This window comes from Eulemur rufifrons, chromosome 19, assembly GCF_041146395.1.
Source record: "Eulemur rufifrons isolate Redbay chromosome 19, OSU_ERuf_1, whole genome shotgun sequence".
NCBI lineage: Eukaryota > Metazoa > Chordata > Mammalia > Primates > Lemuridae > Eulemur > Eulemur rufifrons.
The window spans coordinates 67,675,889-67,693,186 of NC_091001.1; the positions used below are offsets into that span (position 1 = coordinate 67,675,889).

The 17,298-nt window shown below is 37.8% G+C and overlaps 1 protein-coding gene across 2 annotated transcripts in view; it reads left to right on the forward strand.

Annotated features, from left to right (window-relative positions):
• Positions 1–1,240: 1,240 nt before the first annotated feature.
• XPO1 (exportin 1) overlaps positions 1,241–17,298 on the forward strand; it is a 45,269-nt gene continuing 29,211 nt past the window's right edge. Inside the window, exons 1-4 of one of the 2 annotated variants that reach the window (XM_069495033.1) lie at positions 1,241–2,024; positions 5,399–5,530; positions 10,695–10,796; positions 14,245–14,317. In XM_069495033.1, the coding sequence (XP_069351134.1) occupies positions 5,405–5,530; positions 10,695–10,796; positions 14,245–14,317 (301 nt within the window). In that variant the 5' untranslated portion in view covers positions 1,241–2,024; positions 5,399–5,404. Of the gene's footprint in view, positions 2,025–2,458; positions 2,890–5,398; positions 5,531–10,694; positions 10,797–14,244; positions 14,318–17,298 lie in introns of those variants that run through there. The other variant, XM_069495034.1, reaches the window with a different exon arrangement.

A 17,298-nucleotide genomic window follows, 5' to 3' on the forward strand; every position in this document is an offset into this window, starting at 1 on the left:
TTTGCCGAATTGTGTTTATTTAATAAACCATTTATCCACCTCTTGGTGGCACAATGGGCCTAGCAAATTTTGGTGGTCTATTTACTTTCTTAAGCAAAGAACAATCCGTAAAGCTGATTCAGAGAAAAACTTACGAACAAACGAGAGGCATCCATGTGAAGGGCCACGTGCGTGTGACTTTCACAGAAAATACTGTTCGGTGAAGATAGGGTATGTGAAGGGCAGCCAGGGTGAAAGGAAAAACTGAGCAGACCCAGGGCACCAGGTGGGACGCAGTTGGCATGCACGCTTATCCAGCAAAAATACGTGCTGTTAAACCAATTACAGGGTTTTTGTTTTTAGGAAGGGTTCGTTATTGAAGCAGCCAAATACCAGCCCGGGAGACACACTTAAAATTTTAAGACTTTCCCAAAACTATTTAGACATCTTTTTTAGTACTCTGAGGTCACGAGGTGCCATGAATGCACGCTGGCATCTCACCCAAACCTGTTCCCCGTTACTCTCATCTTCAACTCCCTGGCTCCAAACCCAGGCCTCTAAAATGGATTAGAAAGATCCGGGGCCTAAACTGGTCTCCGAAGTGTTCTCTTCGCTCCTTTTCCCACCCCTCCCCTATTTAAAAACAACTGGTTGTGCCGTCCCTTTTCCAAGAGCAGCCCCCATCCAAGGGGCGGATCCTGATCCCGGCGGGCTCAGGCCCCCGCAAGTTGGCGGGAGCCGGCGGGAATGGGCCGGCGGGGTCCAGGGGAAGCCGAGCGAATGATGCCGCGCGCCCAGCTCAAACTCGCGCCGCCACCAGCTCACTAGCAGCGCCCCACCTTTTCCGTCACCAAAGGCGCCCAGCCAATGAGCGCGGCAGAAAGGCTGGGCCTGCGAACTAAGCACCGGGAGGGGGAGCGGCGGGAGGGGGAAGGGCAGTCGAGGGCGGGCTGCACTTGATTGACAGCTCTCTCGAACCAATCCTCCACGCACCTTCTCTTCGCTCTCTTCTCTGCACGGCTTTGCTTTTCGTCCCACCTCCTCCTCCTCCACCCCCCTCCTCTGGCTTTTTCGATCCGCCCCACTTCCCTTCCCCCACTCTGCGGGCAAATCGGGCTGAAAAGAGGCGGGGGCCGAAGCGGCGGGCTCGTGTGGAGCCTTGAGGTGGGATTGACAGGCGCCCGGGCCAATAACAGATAGGCTGATGGCGCGGCTGTGGCTGAAACCGACCAATGGGCGGACGGGCTGGGGGCGGAGGCCCAGGTTCCAAACGCTCCGCGGCGCCATGGGCTGAAAACTCAACCGAGATGGAATCTCCCAGTCTGAACCGGTTTCAACCGGTTCCGAGTTTGAGGCACTAGGAGGAGGGGGAGAAGCGGCTGCAGCGGCCGCGGCAGGAGCAGCGGGAGCTACAGCATCAGCAAGAGCAACAGTAGCTACAGCCCCGGCGGCGGTGCCTGTTCCAGTCTTTGCTGCTGCAGTCCGTGCAACCACCCAGAGGGGGAGGGGGGAACCACCAGTCGCTGAGGAGAAAGAGAAGGGGGGAAAGTTTAGGCGAGCCTGGGTGGGGGGGGCCCAGCGCCGGAGCCGCGTGAGAGAGAGGGAGCCGTATTTTGGTAGGGGGGAGTCGGACTGCAACTGGCAGCAGAGCGTTCCCCCGACCGTGTGGACTCTACACCCCCTACTCCTGCTTCTGCTGCTGCCTGTGGCTGGAGGGTCCCCCTGGGGCTGAATCTTTGGGACTTGACCCTATTCCCCTCCCCCTTCCTTCACTCCCCAGACGGGCGGGAGCATTTATTCCACAGATTAAATTCCCCTTCTTTTTTTAGGGGGGGCGGGTGGGTGTGTGTTGGGGGGAGGTGTTTCCTGAAATAGTAAATATTATTGAGCTTTTTTTTGCCCTTTTCCTCTTCGTTTTTTTAATTTCCTTTTTTAAGGTGGGAAAACTGTGAAACCCACCTTGATTCCTCCCCTCTCCCCCTCCCCACCTTCCCTCGTCCTAATCCCCCGACAAGGAAGGAAGGAGCAGTTGTTTCGATCTCTGGGTAAGTCGACTGTGTCTTCCGGGCCGAGGGTCGGGCGGCGGCGCGGCGGGGCGGGAGGAGGCCGGCGTGGGGCGCGGCGGCGGCCGCGGGAAGCGAGCCTGGGACGCGGCGGCGGCGGCGGCGGCGGCGGGCGGGCCGGGGGCGCGCCGGGCCCACAGCGGAGCCTGCGATTGAATGGAGCTGCTTTTGCCGCTGGGGGATGCAGGCGGGGAGGCGGCCGCGGGAGGGGAGCGCTTGCTGGGTCATTTGCGTGTGCGGGTGGTGGTGGTGGAGGAAGGCGAGGAGCGTGATAGTGAAGCGGGGCTCTGCGCAGGGGTGGAAGGGTTTCCCCAGCCCTTTGAGCTGGGGAGAAGTTGGGGTGCTTTTAGGAATACCTCTGTAAATTATTAGGAGTGGAAGTTTCCAGAAATATTTAGTGCAGCAGCATTGAAACGTCCGCCTGCATCACGTGGCCCCCTCGGTGGAGAGCTTGGGATGGGGGAGGGAGGGGCTGCTGCCTCCCTCCTCCTCCGGCAAGGAAACTCGAAAGCTTTCTGGTTTTTTGCAGAGTGAGATATAAAGTAGGAGAGATTAATTTTTCAGTGGTCTGCAAGTGGGATTCCGTGTTGTAATTTTTTTTCGGTGGCTTGAGTGTGTTAAGTTGGTCGACTCATTTGCTGCTAGCATTGTACAGTGGATGATGCCCCGATTCTCCTTTATTCCGATGTCTCCGAGTTTGGGGTGGGAGGAAGTGGTGTAGTAGAGGAAACACTAAATACTTGCCCAGCCCGGACCTCCTCTGATCACGCCGAGGCCATGCTGCATAGAGAATGGGGCGGTGAACTTAAGGCGCCTGGTCTAAATGCCTCCTCCGAGTATGGGCGGGGTGAGTGCGTGCTCCTGTGTGCTATAGTTAGAAGTGCTGCAAATCGGTTCGGGTGGGAAGCGAAGCGAGGGGAGGGCGGGCGCTATTGAGGTGTGTTTCTCGTGAATGAAGCAGGCGATTGCCCACACACCTAAGTAGCAGTCTTTAGCCTTGTACTGACTTGTTTTTTTTTTTCACCTAGTGTGAAGTTACATTAAGCAGCGGTTATGATTTTCGGGGTTTTGGATAAGTACTGCCAGTGTATATATTTTGGAAGTCACTTGTAGAGTCACATTATCTATTAAGCTGGATAATCCTTAGTATATGCTATCCAGTGAGTGGATTTTAGGATTGAGGGGCCCAACAGGAAAAGAGCGCTTGTGGTTAACACCTCTCCCACTGTGGCTGTTAGCTGTCTGCCTGATTGTGTATCTTAAGCGTGTGGGACATTGCTGTTAGTGGAAGGAATGTTTTGGAAGCTCTTTGATTTGGGGGGACTAAATGTGCTTGGCATTGACTACAAAGCCGCCATTTCTGTACTACGTGCAGTTCAAGAATAGGTAGGTCATTTCGAAGATAGCCGTTAGTTCTAAGGATGGCAAACTATTTAAATGCTTCTATTCTGAATCTTGTTTTTCACATGAATCTAGTTCGGAGAACTCTGTAAGGACAATGTACTTAAAAGTGAAACTTTTTACAGAGTCACTTAACTCAATCTTTTTTGTTTTGGCAATAAATTATGACTGATAGGAGTGAATAGGAGAAAAGTTGGTTCATTTTTAACTCCCCCCCCCCCTCCAATCGAAAACTTTTGCTACATGGATCTTGGTACTTTGTGGACATTTCTTTTAAGCCTCAATCTTTAAGATTGTTCTGATCTCTTAAAACTTTATGGTACTTGAAGGTGGAAGAAAGTGTACACATTTATTGATGGAATGTATTTAGGTCTCAGGTTTTTTTGTGGCGTGTGGCGTGTTCTGCGGTTTAAAAAACATTTGTTTAATACCTGCTACAAAAAATTTTGAAGTCTCATCAGTTTTAATTGTCAGTAATGGATCAAAAAACATGAGGAATAAAAATTCTTGAACTCTTAATTTCTTGATTTTTGTGTTTTTTTTTTTACATTATTTGTTTTTACATCGTAAGGGACTCATCTTTTGGACTTCTAATTTGTTGTAACAGACATTATCTTTAAAGCATTTGCATTAAAATTGAAATTGCTGCCATTATTAGGAGTATTTTTGAACTTCTGTAAAATGGGCAGAAATGCCTTTTGTGCCTCCAACCAAGCTAGTTTGTCGAAACACAGTGTAATTGAATTAGCCACTCATTTTTTTCTGATCCTGGAAGGGGAAGAGGGGAGAAGTGAAGATGACCATCTGACCTTGTTAGTTCTAAATACACTAAACTAGGGGTTTCATGAATAGCCCTCAGGATGTCCTGAATCCTCTGTAATAGTATACAGAATTTTGAGTTTTAAGAATTAGATTAGAACTATTGTGTTCCTTGTATATTAAGGCATTTTGACCCCCCAAAAGGTTAAGGACTACTGATTTAACCAGTCAGACTGGAGTGGCATTGGCATTGAAAAAAAAGCAGAGGAAAGATTTTTATAATTCTGGGCAACAAAAATGTGGATGTATGCCAGCATCTTAGAGTAGAATCCTCTTAAAAGGATAACATTGCATATGAACCAGTAGGTTTTAGCCAGTACATATTTGAGATGAAGTAGCTCAATTTTCTCTTAGAATTTGTTTTTGTTTGGGAATGGGCATGTGTCTACAGGTTTTACCTTAACAGTGAATATTTGGAAATTTTAAAAAATCTTGTTTGGCATAGTGCCATGAAATTTTTTTCTAGACCATCTATTCAATCAATGTGTGTCCTTGTAAATGTAGTTTTAATCCCCAAATTCATTGAGAATTGAAAGAAACGAATGGTTTAATTCTATGCTAAACTAAGTTCTGTAGAGGTTTAGGAAATTGATACCAAGATTTGTGAGACTTGTGATTCCTGTTTGTCATTGATGTATATAATAGGAAATCTTGTACGTCTACATTTAATTTTTAATATTGTCTTTATAGCATATCTTAAAAAGTAAGATTACGTATGTAAAAAGTAAGATTAAGCTATACAGAAGATCCTGCTAATGAAAAATCACATTCACTTGAACTTAATCCATGCTTAAAGTTTTGAGATTGAGACTTTGAATTGTATCACTTTTTAGGGCTGTAAAATCCTCATGGATTCATTTTAAAAATAGGTTAGCATGCTCTGTAAATGTTAGTAGAATAGTAAAATTCGTCTGGGGTCTAAAAACAGAAAAGTCGAATGGATTCTAATAACCAATGTAGTTATTGTAACTAACTTCAGCTTCAGTATTTTGCTATCTCAGTTTTTTTAATAATTAGGTAAAGTCTCATTAGAATATTTGTAAGAACATGATTGAAGTAAAATAACTTGGGTAGAAAGTTTTTGACTAATATCAAAACTTCATAGACAGCTTCAATTTTTTTCCCTTTATTTTCAGTAATCTATGCCAGCAATTATGACAATGTTAGCAGACCATGCAGCTCGACAGCTGCTTGATTTCAGCCAAAAACTGGATATCAACTTATTAGACAATGTGGTGAATTGCTTATACCATGGAGAAGGAGCCCAGGTAAAGTAGCCAACTAAAACCTTATAACGTTACAGTGTAACAAAGTTGTTGGGTTTGGAATACAATTTTAATTTATCACCCTTTGAAAAAGGATATTCTATATTTTGCATTAATTTGGAATTATACATTAATGAGATTTTGGAGAAAGAAATTGCATTATTTTTGACATGGTTAGAGTGGGGTGTTTTGGATTATTATTCTTAAACTTGTTCTGTTCTTAACTTCACAAACCTTTTTTTCTCTCTCCCTGCCCCACAAACCTTTTTTAATAGAAGATAAGAGCCCAATGTTATTAAATGCATTGTAGATATCAAAGGTTGTATGTACATTTATATATACTTGTTATATTTGGTTGATATATTTGGAGTTGCTGTGATTCTTCTATTTTTGAAACATCTAAATTACAGAAGTACTCTACAGATAATATGTATTATAAAAATCCAGTAATAACAAGTATTTTTACGTTATTTGAATTTTGGGTACTTGTCAAAGTGGTACTGTTAACAGAGAATTATTTTAAACAGAAGCCATATTTTGATCAGTTTAAGTTTTTTTTTTTTTAATACCCAATTAAAAGATTAAGTGAGACAGGAATATGTAAAAATATAAATTTTATGTGTCACAACAAACTGGATATTCTTGGACCCTCGCCCAGTGGGGCTAAACACTTTAGGAATGAGTAAAAATGTCTGCAATTTGGACAAAAATCTTTTAAGGTGACAAACATGTAGCAGTACAGTTTTGTTACCAGAACAGTAGTTTCCTGGTTAGGTAATATTCAGCTAGTAGATACAAAATTAGTTACATTGTCCAGATACTTGTGCTTATATAGTTAGCCCTGAGTGCCATCACACTTTTTAGAAACCTGAAGGGTAGATATGATGGTGTCTCTTATAGATAGTCCCAAAAGCATGATATATAAGTATTAAGCATGCATAATAAATATTTGCATTCCCTTGTAAAATTCAACGATAGTGCTTTCACTATTACAGTGAGAAACTTCAAAAGGTAAAAGGGCCACAGAAGTTCTAAGACTAGAAAAAATTACCCTGCAGTAATTCTGTAAGCTTGTTAGTCCAGGTTTATACTACTAGGGGCTTTTGATCAGTATGGTCTTATCTATCTCTAAACGCATTCTTGGAAAAGTTATCCATTGGCATTTATTAGGCGTGTGATGTAGTTTTCCCATGCTGTACATTCAACATGGAGCTTTAAGCTTCATTTCTTCTAACATGAATGTGTGGAAAGCAGCTGCATTTGGAGGAAAGTATGAAGTAAGATTGGATTCAACTTTGAATATATCATTGGAAGCACAGGTCTATATCCATTAGGAAGAAGGGCATTTAATTTTTCGTGTAGATTTCAGCTAATCTTTGCCCTAATAACTTAGTTCACAATATCTAAAGGTATAAATAAACCAACATAGACCAGTGTTATTCTAAGGCTTGTAATTGGAAACTAGTGATAATTTTTATCATCAAGAATATATTATAAGCCCGGCGGCTCACGCCTGTAATCCTAGCACTCTGGGAGGCCGAGGTGGGCGGATCGTTTGAGCTCAGGAGTTCGAGACCAGCCTGAGCAAGAGCGAGACCCCATCTCTACTAAAAATAGAAAGAAATTATATGGACAGCTAAAAATATATATAGAAAAAATTAGCCGGGCATGGTGGCGCATGCCTGTAGTCCCAGCTACTCGGGAGGCTGAGACAGGAGGATCCCTTGAGCTCAGGAGTTTGAGGTTGCTGTGAGCTAGGCTGACACCACGGCACTCACTCTAGCCTGGGCAACAGAGTGAGACTCTGTCTCAAAAAAAAAAAAAAAAGGAATATATTATAGTAATACTGCTTTTAATAATGTTTTACAGTATTAGATTTAATGGTTGGTTTTAACGTTGACTTGTTAATAAAAAGTAGATGTATCCTCTTAGCACATCCAGGGTAAAAAAAAAAAAAAAATAGATGTAGAAAAGTATTTCTGAATATTTTTTATTTGTAAGGGCAATAGGTTAACTTTCCCAAAAGTAAAAGGATTTTATGTCTTGTAGTACTTATATCTCATGTGATAAATCAGGTACATAAAAGTAACTGGCAAACTTATATTTGTTGTATTATAAATGAGGAAACTGAGGTTTAGAGCTTAAAGCCAGGTAACAACTCTATTTGTTCTCTAAAAGTCATGTCTTCAATACCATCTCCCTGGGGGTCTTACATCAAAGGAAAAGGAGTAGTGAAAAGCATGTTTTTAGTGTTAAGATGTCCTAGTTTGATTCTAGGAAGTTCTCTAGTCATTGCTCTAGCTACCCTGCAAGAGATTGGAAGGTTAGTAATGAGGTTTGTAAAGCACCTATCACAGTGCCAGATAGATAGAAGCCACTCTGATTAAAGGGTACATTTGTAAGTATGACAAAGACTTACCACCATATATGATATAAACTCATTGTTTCAAAATATGTATGCTTTCTTAAATTTTTTTTTTTTTTTGCTCCTCACATAAAATACCATGGACTAATGATGGGAATTAAAATTTAATATGCTAATTCAACTTTTAAAGTCAACTGTAGGTAGCCTAACTTTTTTTTAAAGGACCACTTAACTTTGGAGGGGAAAAAATTAGAAGAGTGGCTTTTATTCTGTAGGCAGAACTTTTGAACACTGTAACATCAGGATTGCCTTCTGTTATAAGGATTTTTCTATTTTTAGGCAAGTAGACAGCCAGAAAAAAAGATATGGGGAAGAGTTGGATGTTCTCTCCAATATTGTGTTCTGCTAAGTATCTTGAACTCTTTAATCTATTGCTTAGCAACTAAAATGCTTTCACCATTCATTCAGTAGCACAGGGAGATGCTAGGTTTTCTCTCTTTAGTTTCCTTTTGTGTCTTTGTTTTTTGTTTTTTTTTTTTGAAACCTCTGCTGGAGTTTTAAGTTAATAAGGAATATTATGTAAGGATGGTGGGATTAGAAGACATTAGAATGCAAATAGTAGAAGTAAGAGTAAAATTATAACTAACAAGAAAGAACATGATTTATGCAGAGATTGAAATGAATGGTGATAGTGTGAGAAGTATTCGATTATGTGTAGAATGCTCAATCACTTCAAAGGATCTGACAAAATAGCAACTTGACCATGTTAACTTTTACTATGCATGGATCTTTGATATACATTATCTCTAGATATTTGTTACTATTTTATGTGTAAGTTCACATCTCTAGTTGGATATGGATATCTGCTTAGATAGTCTCAGGGGGAAGATCCAAATACTGCTAAAATGTGCTTTGGCCCTAGATAACTCATAGAATAAAATTATATCTTGAGAGTTTACATTTAATCCCCTAATTTCTAACCCCAGACCCTCATGGAGGAAGCAGGCAACTGATTTTTCTTTCAAGTTCCACAGTGGTTCTGGTGGTTTTTATGGGTAGAGAACTACCATATAAATTAAGTGTGTATCTCTAAAAGGTTTTAAACAATACATAGCGTATTGCTAGTTGATGTATAGAAAAATCATGAATGTGATACTGTATTTGCTACTTGAGGAAAAGGTCATCGTTAACATCAAAGCCAAAATAAGCATTTGATTTTTTTTAAAAGTTGGGATAAAAGCCAAGCTAAAGATTATAATCTGTGTCAGATAGTTGAAGAATGCTTCCCACCCTTTTTGATGCTTTCTTGTTTATAACCATTGATAAAGTAGAGTCTAAGAGAAGGATAATTGACAAATTTCAAAACCATCAAACTTGGCCAGGTGAGGTGGCTCAGGGCTGTAATCCTAGCACTCTGGGACGCTGAGGTGGGAGGATCACTTGAGGTCAGGAGTTTGAGATCAGCTGCAGCAAGAGTGAGACCCCATCACTACTAAAAAATAGAAAAATTAGCCTGGCATGGTGGTCTGCACCTGTAATCCCAGTTACTCTGGAGGCTGAGGCAGGAAGATGGCTTGAGCCCAGCCAGGAGTTTGAGGTTGCTGTGAGATAGGCTGACGCTATAGTACTCTAGCCCAGGTGAGAGAGCGAGACTCCGTCTCACAACAACAACAACAAAAAATCTGAAAACAAAATTTGCTTATAACTTTTAATAGAAATACGTAAAAGAAACAGGAGGAAGGATCTAATTGAGCTATAAAATAACTGAATGAAAAAATAAAACAGATTAAGCTATCGATTCTTGAAAAAAATTGTCCATAGAATTAAAAGCCTTTGGTAAAATGTGTTAATATATGAAAAACTTAAAATCATTAAAATGAAGAAACTAGATGTATCTTAAACTATGTCAGATGGAAAAAGCAAACTGCCCAAGAAATTCTATAGTGTGTTATTATATAATTTAGGTGGTAATAACCCTGTTTATGAAATTCATACACATGCCATGAAAATATGGACAGGGAAAGACACACCAAATTCATGAAAGTGATTACCTCTTAAAGAAGGAACAAACAGGAAATCACGCCAGGGAAAGGTACAAAGATGACTTCCATAAGTTTTAGTTCTTTTATGTTATAAAAAAAATTGACACAAGCACAATAAAATGTTAACATTTGTTGATTTTAATTTTAGATGATGAGTACATAGGTTTAATATAATTTCTGGGTTTACATTTTAAAAATCTGAAAACAAAAGGAGATAGTTAGAAAATAAGCTAGGATTTAAAACTTCAGAATGGAAAAATAGTGGGGTTACAATAAATTTAAAAGACTTTTAAGAAAAAGTACAAAGGTCTTTAGATTTTATGTATAAGTATTTGAGATTTTTAGTCTTTGGGCCTAGTTTTCATCATTCTTCCCATGAAATGTAGATAAAGTTAGTTAGAGATACCTTGGTAACTCTCGTAAAAAGCAAAGTATACTGCTACATAATTTATCTAAGTACATATGAATTTTTATTGCTCTTGATTGTGAGTGGATTGGTTAAAATCAAGTTCAGCTTTGAGACTACCAGATAAACCAGATTCATACACAAAAAAGGCTATTCATTTTTCAAAGAAATAGTCTCATTGAATTTTTAGTGATATTTACATATTTTTATTAATTTCTGTAAGGTCTTATTTTTTGATGTTTCTGAGTTGATACAGAATTACTGTCTTATTAGGATTTGTGCCTTGCTCAATACGTTTCATCTTAAATGATTGAAAACAAGTTAGCTTAAAATTTTTTTGTATTAATATTTTAGCAAAGAATGGCTCAAGAAGTACTGACGCATTTAAAGGAGCATCCTGATGCATGGACAAGAGTCGACACAATTTTGGAATTTTCACAGAATATGAACACGAAAGTAAGCAAGTGGTGGTTTTAAAATCCATTATTTCTTTCTTCCAGTCATAAACTTTGAGGAAGGTATCTCATTTTTAGTATTAACATTTGTTATCTCAAATCATTTTATATTGTTAACTTATTTCAAAATTTAGTCTTAAACATAGAATTAATTCTTGCAAATAGTCCTAAGAATTATGAATGAAGTTTTGTCATTGGGACTAGTATGCAAGGTGGCTTTTTTTGATTGTTTGTTTTTGTTTTTTTCTTTCTAGACTATGTATGTAGGTTTAAGTAGCATAAATTCTCAGTGTTAATTCAGAGATGAAACATAACATCAGAGGAATTATTTTGGGCAAGTAATCAATATAACACAGGCTAGGCACCTCCAACACCAAGTTGTGTGGACAGCTTGAAAACCCTACTCCATGGTACCAATGCTTTTAATGGGACAGCACTCAGTTTTTATTTACAATTGAAAATGTTATAATCGGGTCCTTTTTTCTTAAGTTTTGACAGAAGGGTTGATCAAAATGTGTTTTGACTGTTATAGGCTTGATGATTCAGGCTTCTCTTTAAACTGCCTATAAAGTAATAAAATAAAATACCATGGCATTCTGTTTAATACACAAAAGGTTTCTGCTTGATATACATTGTGTTAAAACAGAAAATAGCCATGTTCACATCTGTTTCTGAAATCAGACTGTTAATTAGCAGTTTAAAAATATTAATTAGTTTTGACATCTTGTAAATTTTAGGGCAAAAATACAGTCCAGAACTTCCTCAAAGTGCTAACCTTAAGTAACATAACAGTGTTTGCCTGTTTGCTTGCCTGGTAAATTTTGCTTTTTATACTGACAGACATTACTAATGTTTAAGTTGATTTATCAACAGTATTTTTAAAAACTCAAATTTGTCTTGTGAAAAATGAGATGATTAGAGGAACAGAAAGAAAGCAACAGGTAAAGAATTCTTCAATTTACATAAATTACAAATGATTTGGTGCTAAATCTATGCACTATGACATTTGGCTTTTATGCAATCATTTTTTTTTCTTTAAAGATGTTAACACTACCTGATATTAATCATAATGTTCCATTATGTTGATTGCTTGTAATAGGAAGAAAAGGGGTGTCTTCCTGTGCAACTGACACAGCTAGGCTTTGACGGCAGGCCTCCACAAGGTCTACCCTTTTGATTCCCTTTAACTGAATTCTGTTCATCAATTGTTTTTGTTTCATGGGCGGTGGGAGGGGAAAGGGGAATTCAATGAAAATAAGTATTTCTAAGGGCTCAGTAGAAATTTCTACCATAGGGATCATTTCATGCATTTATTTTTTCATTTAGTCTTTGCTGTTATCTGTCCCTCATCTTCATAACTCAGCAGTGGATTTCTCAAGTTCTAAGATGTAAAGCAGAAGTGTAATTCTTCAGAATGTTTGAATTTTTTATGAATATTTCCAAAGTAGTTGTTTACCATTGGCTTTCAGCTTTGGCTGTCACTGCAGGTTTTTTAATCAAAATACATTTTTTCAAAGGAATGTGAATTCTCTTTATTTCAGCTCCATATGCAAAGTCTTTATGTCTAGGAGAGGTTGAGTGTTAAGATACTATGGTAGTGATACATATATTCCTTTGACCTAACCTGTGCAAAAGTTCTTATTGGGCTCCCTGCCTCAGCCTCCTTGGCAGACAGATAAAATATGAATTGTATCTTGAGCAAGCTTATGCTACCTTTTTACATTTGGAGAAAGGACTAGAGGTTAGTACATAGGCATTTTACGTAACAAAATATCAGACAGTAAGGAAGAAGTAAATGTTATAAATGAATGTAACAAGGAGGGGGAACTTTAAAGATTTTTATTTTTAACTGATATATTTATGGTGGGTTTTGTTTCTTAGCTTTTTAAAGGGCTTTTTAATTGATTGAATATTAGCAAGAGGATACATTCCATGTAGCAAGCAGTGCATTGCTTTGATTTATTAAGTCTTTTGACAATCTGATTTTGTGCCTATCAAATTAAAATTTTAGGGTAGTATGTTTTTAAAAGCTAATTTAGAATTTTCATCAGAAACTTGTCTTTTTTTTGCTTATTAACATTTTTCTGAGATCTAGATGTATAGAGAAATGTGTTCTTAAAAATGAACAGGTTAGCAAACTTCATTATTTACTGCTGATTATGAAACATTTTAATGGCACCAAATTTGTAATTTCAGGATTTTGCTTTGGCCTTGTTTTTATTTTGAAAGTCTTTAAGGAATGTTCTGTAAATGTAGGATTTTAGTTGAAATGGCAAAAATTTCCTAAAAAGTATGAAATGTTAAAATGAAAGAAAACAGCAAAAACATTCACTGTTTGAGCACAATGTAGTTTGGGACAGTCTATATTGTGCTTTGGATAAACTGAGCATTCACATGATCCCTTTGGTTGAAATACTAATGCTCCTATTTTATTGTGTAATGACTAACCATTTTAAAGATGAACTCTTATTCTCAGCCAAAACTTGCAATCTGGGGTTATATATTTCTATATGAATGAGTTTACCTTTCAGGTATTAAAGCTGATTCTTCCCTAATTCTTCCAGTTGAAACGTACCACATTTTTGTCCCTTTTCTTCCTCCTGCCTATCCACACTAATTGGTCATAGTAATAATTTCAGGCAGTAAATCCTGGAGCTTTATAAATTCTTACAAATATAGTTGACTATTTAGAGTGAGTAATCAGCAGGAGGGACAAAAAGGCTTGAAAGTGGTATTTCTTTTTTTTTATTTTAACTTTCTTACACTTTTAGTTATAACTCCTATATTTAGGAAGGAATACCTGAAAGGTAGAGACAGATTGCAAAATGCATTTGTGTATTATTTTGACTGTGCACAAAAGTTTATCTTTAAATTAGTAGAAATAGCAACTGTAAGGGTGGGGTTAAAATTTAAAATAAACCCGTGGGTTGTCTTGCTGCTCCTTAAGTAACACACCAGTGATGCTTGTAAACACTTTCTATAGAAAGTATCTGTGACAATAATATTTGGCCAAAAGCTCAAACTCCTAGAGGATGGTAGGAAGCTTCATAGCATCTAAGCTGCTAAATTCTTAGGGGCCTGGTCGTGTTAAAGTACGTGAGCCTATGAGCAGTCATTTATGCTGTGAATTCATATTTGGCTGCTACTTTTCCTTCTACAGATAATCCTATTTGGCTGCTAAAGGGCTTTTTATTTGGTTCTTCCTCCTGGTGTGAGCATGTATAAACAGCAGGACGTTACATAGAGTAGTAAACAGTAAAATGAGGAAAATGCATGAAAACTCAGTATATGGGTGAATAGATCCTTGTTTAATATATGTAATTAAACTTGGTAGCATAATGTTTTTGAAACTTTAGATGTAAATGTGTGAATGTCTGTCCATTTGTGAATCCTGAGAGTTCCCAGTCCTATAGCAATATATTCATATGGTTCTATTCTCCAATTTTCAGTATTATGGACTACAAATTTTGGAAAATGTGATAAAAACAAGGTGGAAGATTCTTCCAAGGAACCAGTGTGAAGGTAGGAAAATATTGCAAAGAATTATAAATTCAGAATTTTGTTATTCTTGGCATTTTTATTATAGTTGAGTATTTGAGAATGAATCTTCAGTATATTTTGCTCTAATGGGGATTACTGCTTTCATATGGCAAGATAGATTCTGTTTGTATTGGGGGGTACAGAGAAGGGAGCATGTTATTTTTTGGGGGAAAGAGGAGACCAGACTGGTCAAACCTTTTGTAGTAAATATTGTGGTTAAAAATATGTATCAGCTCATAGTTAATCTGGAACATGTCTGAAGTGAATGAAATTTGAATATGTGCTCTTGTACATTATTTTAAGTTTGCCAGATTGTAACTGACAAGTAATAAGTATTGTAACATGTGGAATAAAATATGTAAGTTTGGAGAAAAGAAAAACCAAGTACTAAAAATCACAAGGCTTTTTACCTTTTGATTCTGGGGATGATTTATGAGAGGTTGATTTCTAAAATGAGGAAAGAGATCAGAAAATGAAGATGTGATAACCTGGTATTAATATTTAACTTTTTTCTCTGTACTGTCTTGGGAAAAGTAGTCACAGTATAAGAAACCTGAGGTGAGGTTACTCTCTTGGAATTCTTTGATGCAGTTACTTCTGGTTGTCAGAAACTGCCTTTTAAACTACTTTATTTCACTTGTTTATTTATCTCTGAAAAATATAAATAGAAGTCTAGACTTTATAATGAGAGACATGTTTCTTCTGGTGGCATTTTCATTTAAAATATGTCCTCTTGCTTTCTTTATTGGCCTTTAAGGTGCTGTCCTTCACCTGCTTTTTCATGTTGTCTTTATGGTGGGATAATGACCATGATTTACTTGGCTATTCTGACTTAAACCTTGACAACTTTTAGCATATTTAGAGTTTATTAAGACAAAATTTTAATGGCAGTATCCTTAATACACCACAAACCACAGATTAAGAATGATAGTACAGGAGTAAATAGTACATCCTACCAGAGGTTCATTTCTTTAAATGTTTTATTGTGGTTTGAAATTATTTTATTTTTTTATTTATTTATTTTTTTTGAGACAGAGTCTCACTTTGTTGCCCAGGCTAGAGTGAGTGCCGTGGCATCAGCCTAGCTCACAGCAACCTCAAACTCCTGGGCTCAAGCGATCCTCCTGTCTCAGCCTCCCGAGTAGCTGGGACTACAGGCATGCGCCACTATGCCCGGCTAATTTTTTCTATATAGATTTTTAGTTGTCCATATAATTTCTTTCTATTTTTAGTAGAGATGGGGTCTCGCTCTTGCTCAGGCTGGTCTCGAACTCCTGACCTTGAGCGATCCACCCGCCTCGGCCTCCCAGAGTGCTAGGATTACAGGCGTGAGCCATTGCGCCCGGCCGAAATTATTTTAAATTATTAAGTACAATTTGACTTTGTGGCCCAAATAGAGCCTTCATACTTCATCTTCACTCTTCAGGGATCTTGGGTGTAGTCATTCTTGTTCCTTTACTGCCATTGTTTAATACATGTGGTTTGAACCCCAGATTTAACTTTGGCTATAGCATACCATACCAAGAAAAGGTGATTTTTACTTGTACCATTTTACTGTGGTATGATTTAAGTCCTTCCTTTGTTCTTAAATCTGGGTCTCTGCTTTTTATCTAATTTGATTGTACTGGGTGATCTTTCTTGTACAATCTTAGAAATTGAAATGGTTATGTTAGTTTATCAACATCATGGTTGTATTTGTTATCAGAAAAATTATAAAGGCCTACCTGAGGATGTGATATTTTTTGCTTTCTACATTAATGGGAGTGGTATGTTTTTATTTTTACCGTAAAGTCATAATAGTGCCCATATGTTTATTTTTAAGTATCAAATATATATTCTGGGGACATTAAGACTATACTTTAAAAAACCTATCTTGTTTGCAAAAACTGCAGGGGCAAGGGTGGTGATTAGTCTGACTTAGGGAATTCTGTTTTATTTATGTGTTCCTATTCCATGTTACTGAGAGACTACTTCATTTCTCTAGAAGCAATATATAGTTATGAAAAATCAGAATCACCTTTCTATCCCCTGGTATTTTAACCACAGTAGTTGTAAGATTCAGTGGGGTGTAAACTTTCTGTAAGTACCTCAGGTTATTCTATCATCCACTTCACCATTGTGAGTGAAGTCATTATATGAAGGAAAAAGTGTGGTATAACTCCTAGGTTGTTTCAGGTGCTCATTAATACAAGAGCATGGAAAATGGCTCCCAGAGTATGTTAGTGAACTCTAGATTTAGATATGCAGCTACCAGTTTGTATTTAATGATTCATATTTTTGTTTAAGGTGCTTGGTCTCATTTCTGAAGCATTGGGAAATAAATTTAATACTATATTAAATTTTTTCCCCCCAAACTGAGAAATTTATTGCTACTTTGAGGCTTGCTTTTTTGTTTTTACACTGAAGTAGAATTTACATTGTTTCCACAAATAGCAGGTATCAGTATTTAAAGGAATTTAATAGTGACCTATTCAAACAAGGCAGTCATTTTGGTAGCAGACTTTTATTGGGGGTATCTGTAGGATTAATACTATCTTAATTTTATAATTCTTTTATACATGTTTATTTTTAACATTATTTGACATTGTCAACTTTTTAATGGTATCTGGGAGGCTTTTCTCTATCCTTGAGATTTTTGTATTTCACAAAATACAGTAAGGTTTCTGAATGTTAATTTTTCCTCATTTTTAAGTAACCTTGGTATGAGAAATACATAAATTAGTATAATTCCCAAAATACCGTATTCCATTTTCTATAATCGTAGTATCTTTTAAAGCTATCTTCTACTTGTTAGCTATAGTTACTTTTGTCCAACTTCCTTAGCATATATATTTGCTTACCTGGGACATACATTGTGCATCTGCTTTGTATGAAGTACTGTTAGGTATTAAGGTTATATAAATACACCTCTACATCAAAGCGCCATAGTTGGAAAAATGCAACATGTGATATAACATGTATAT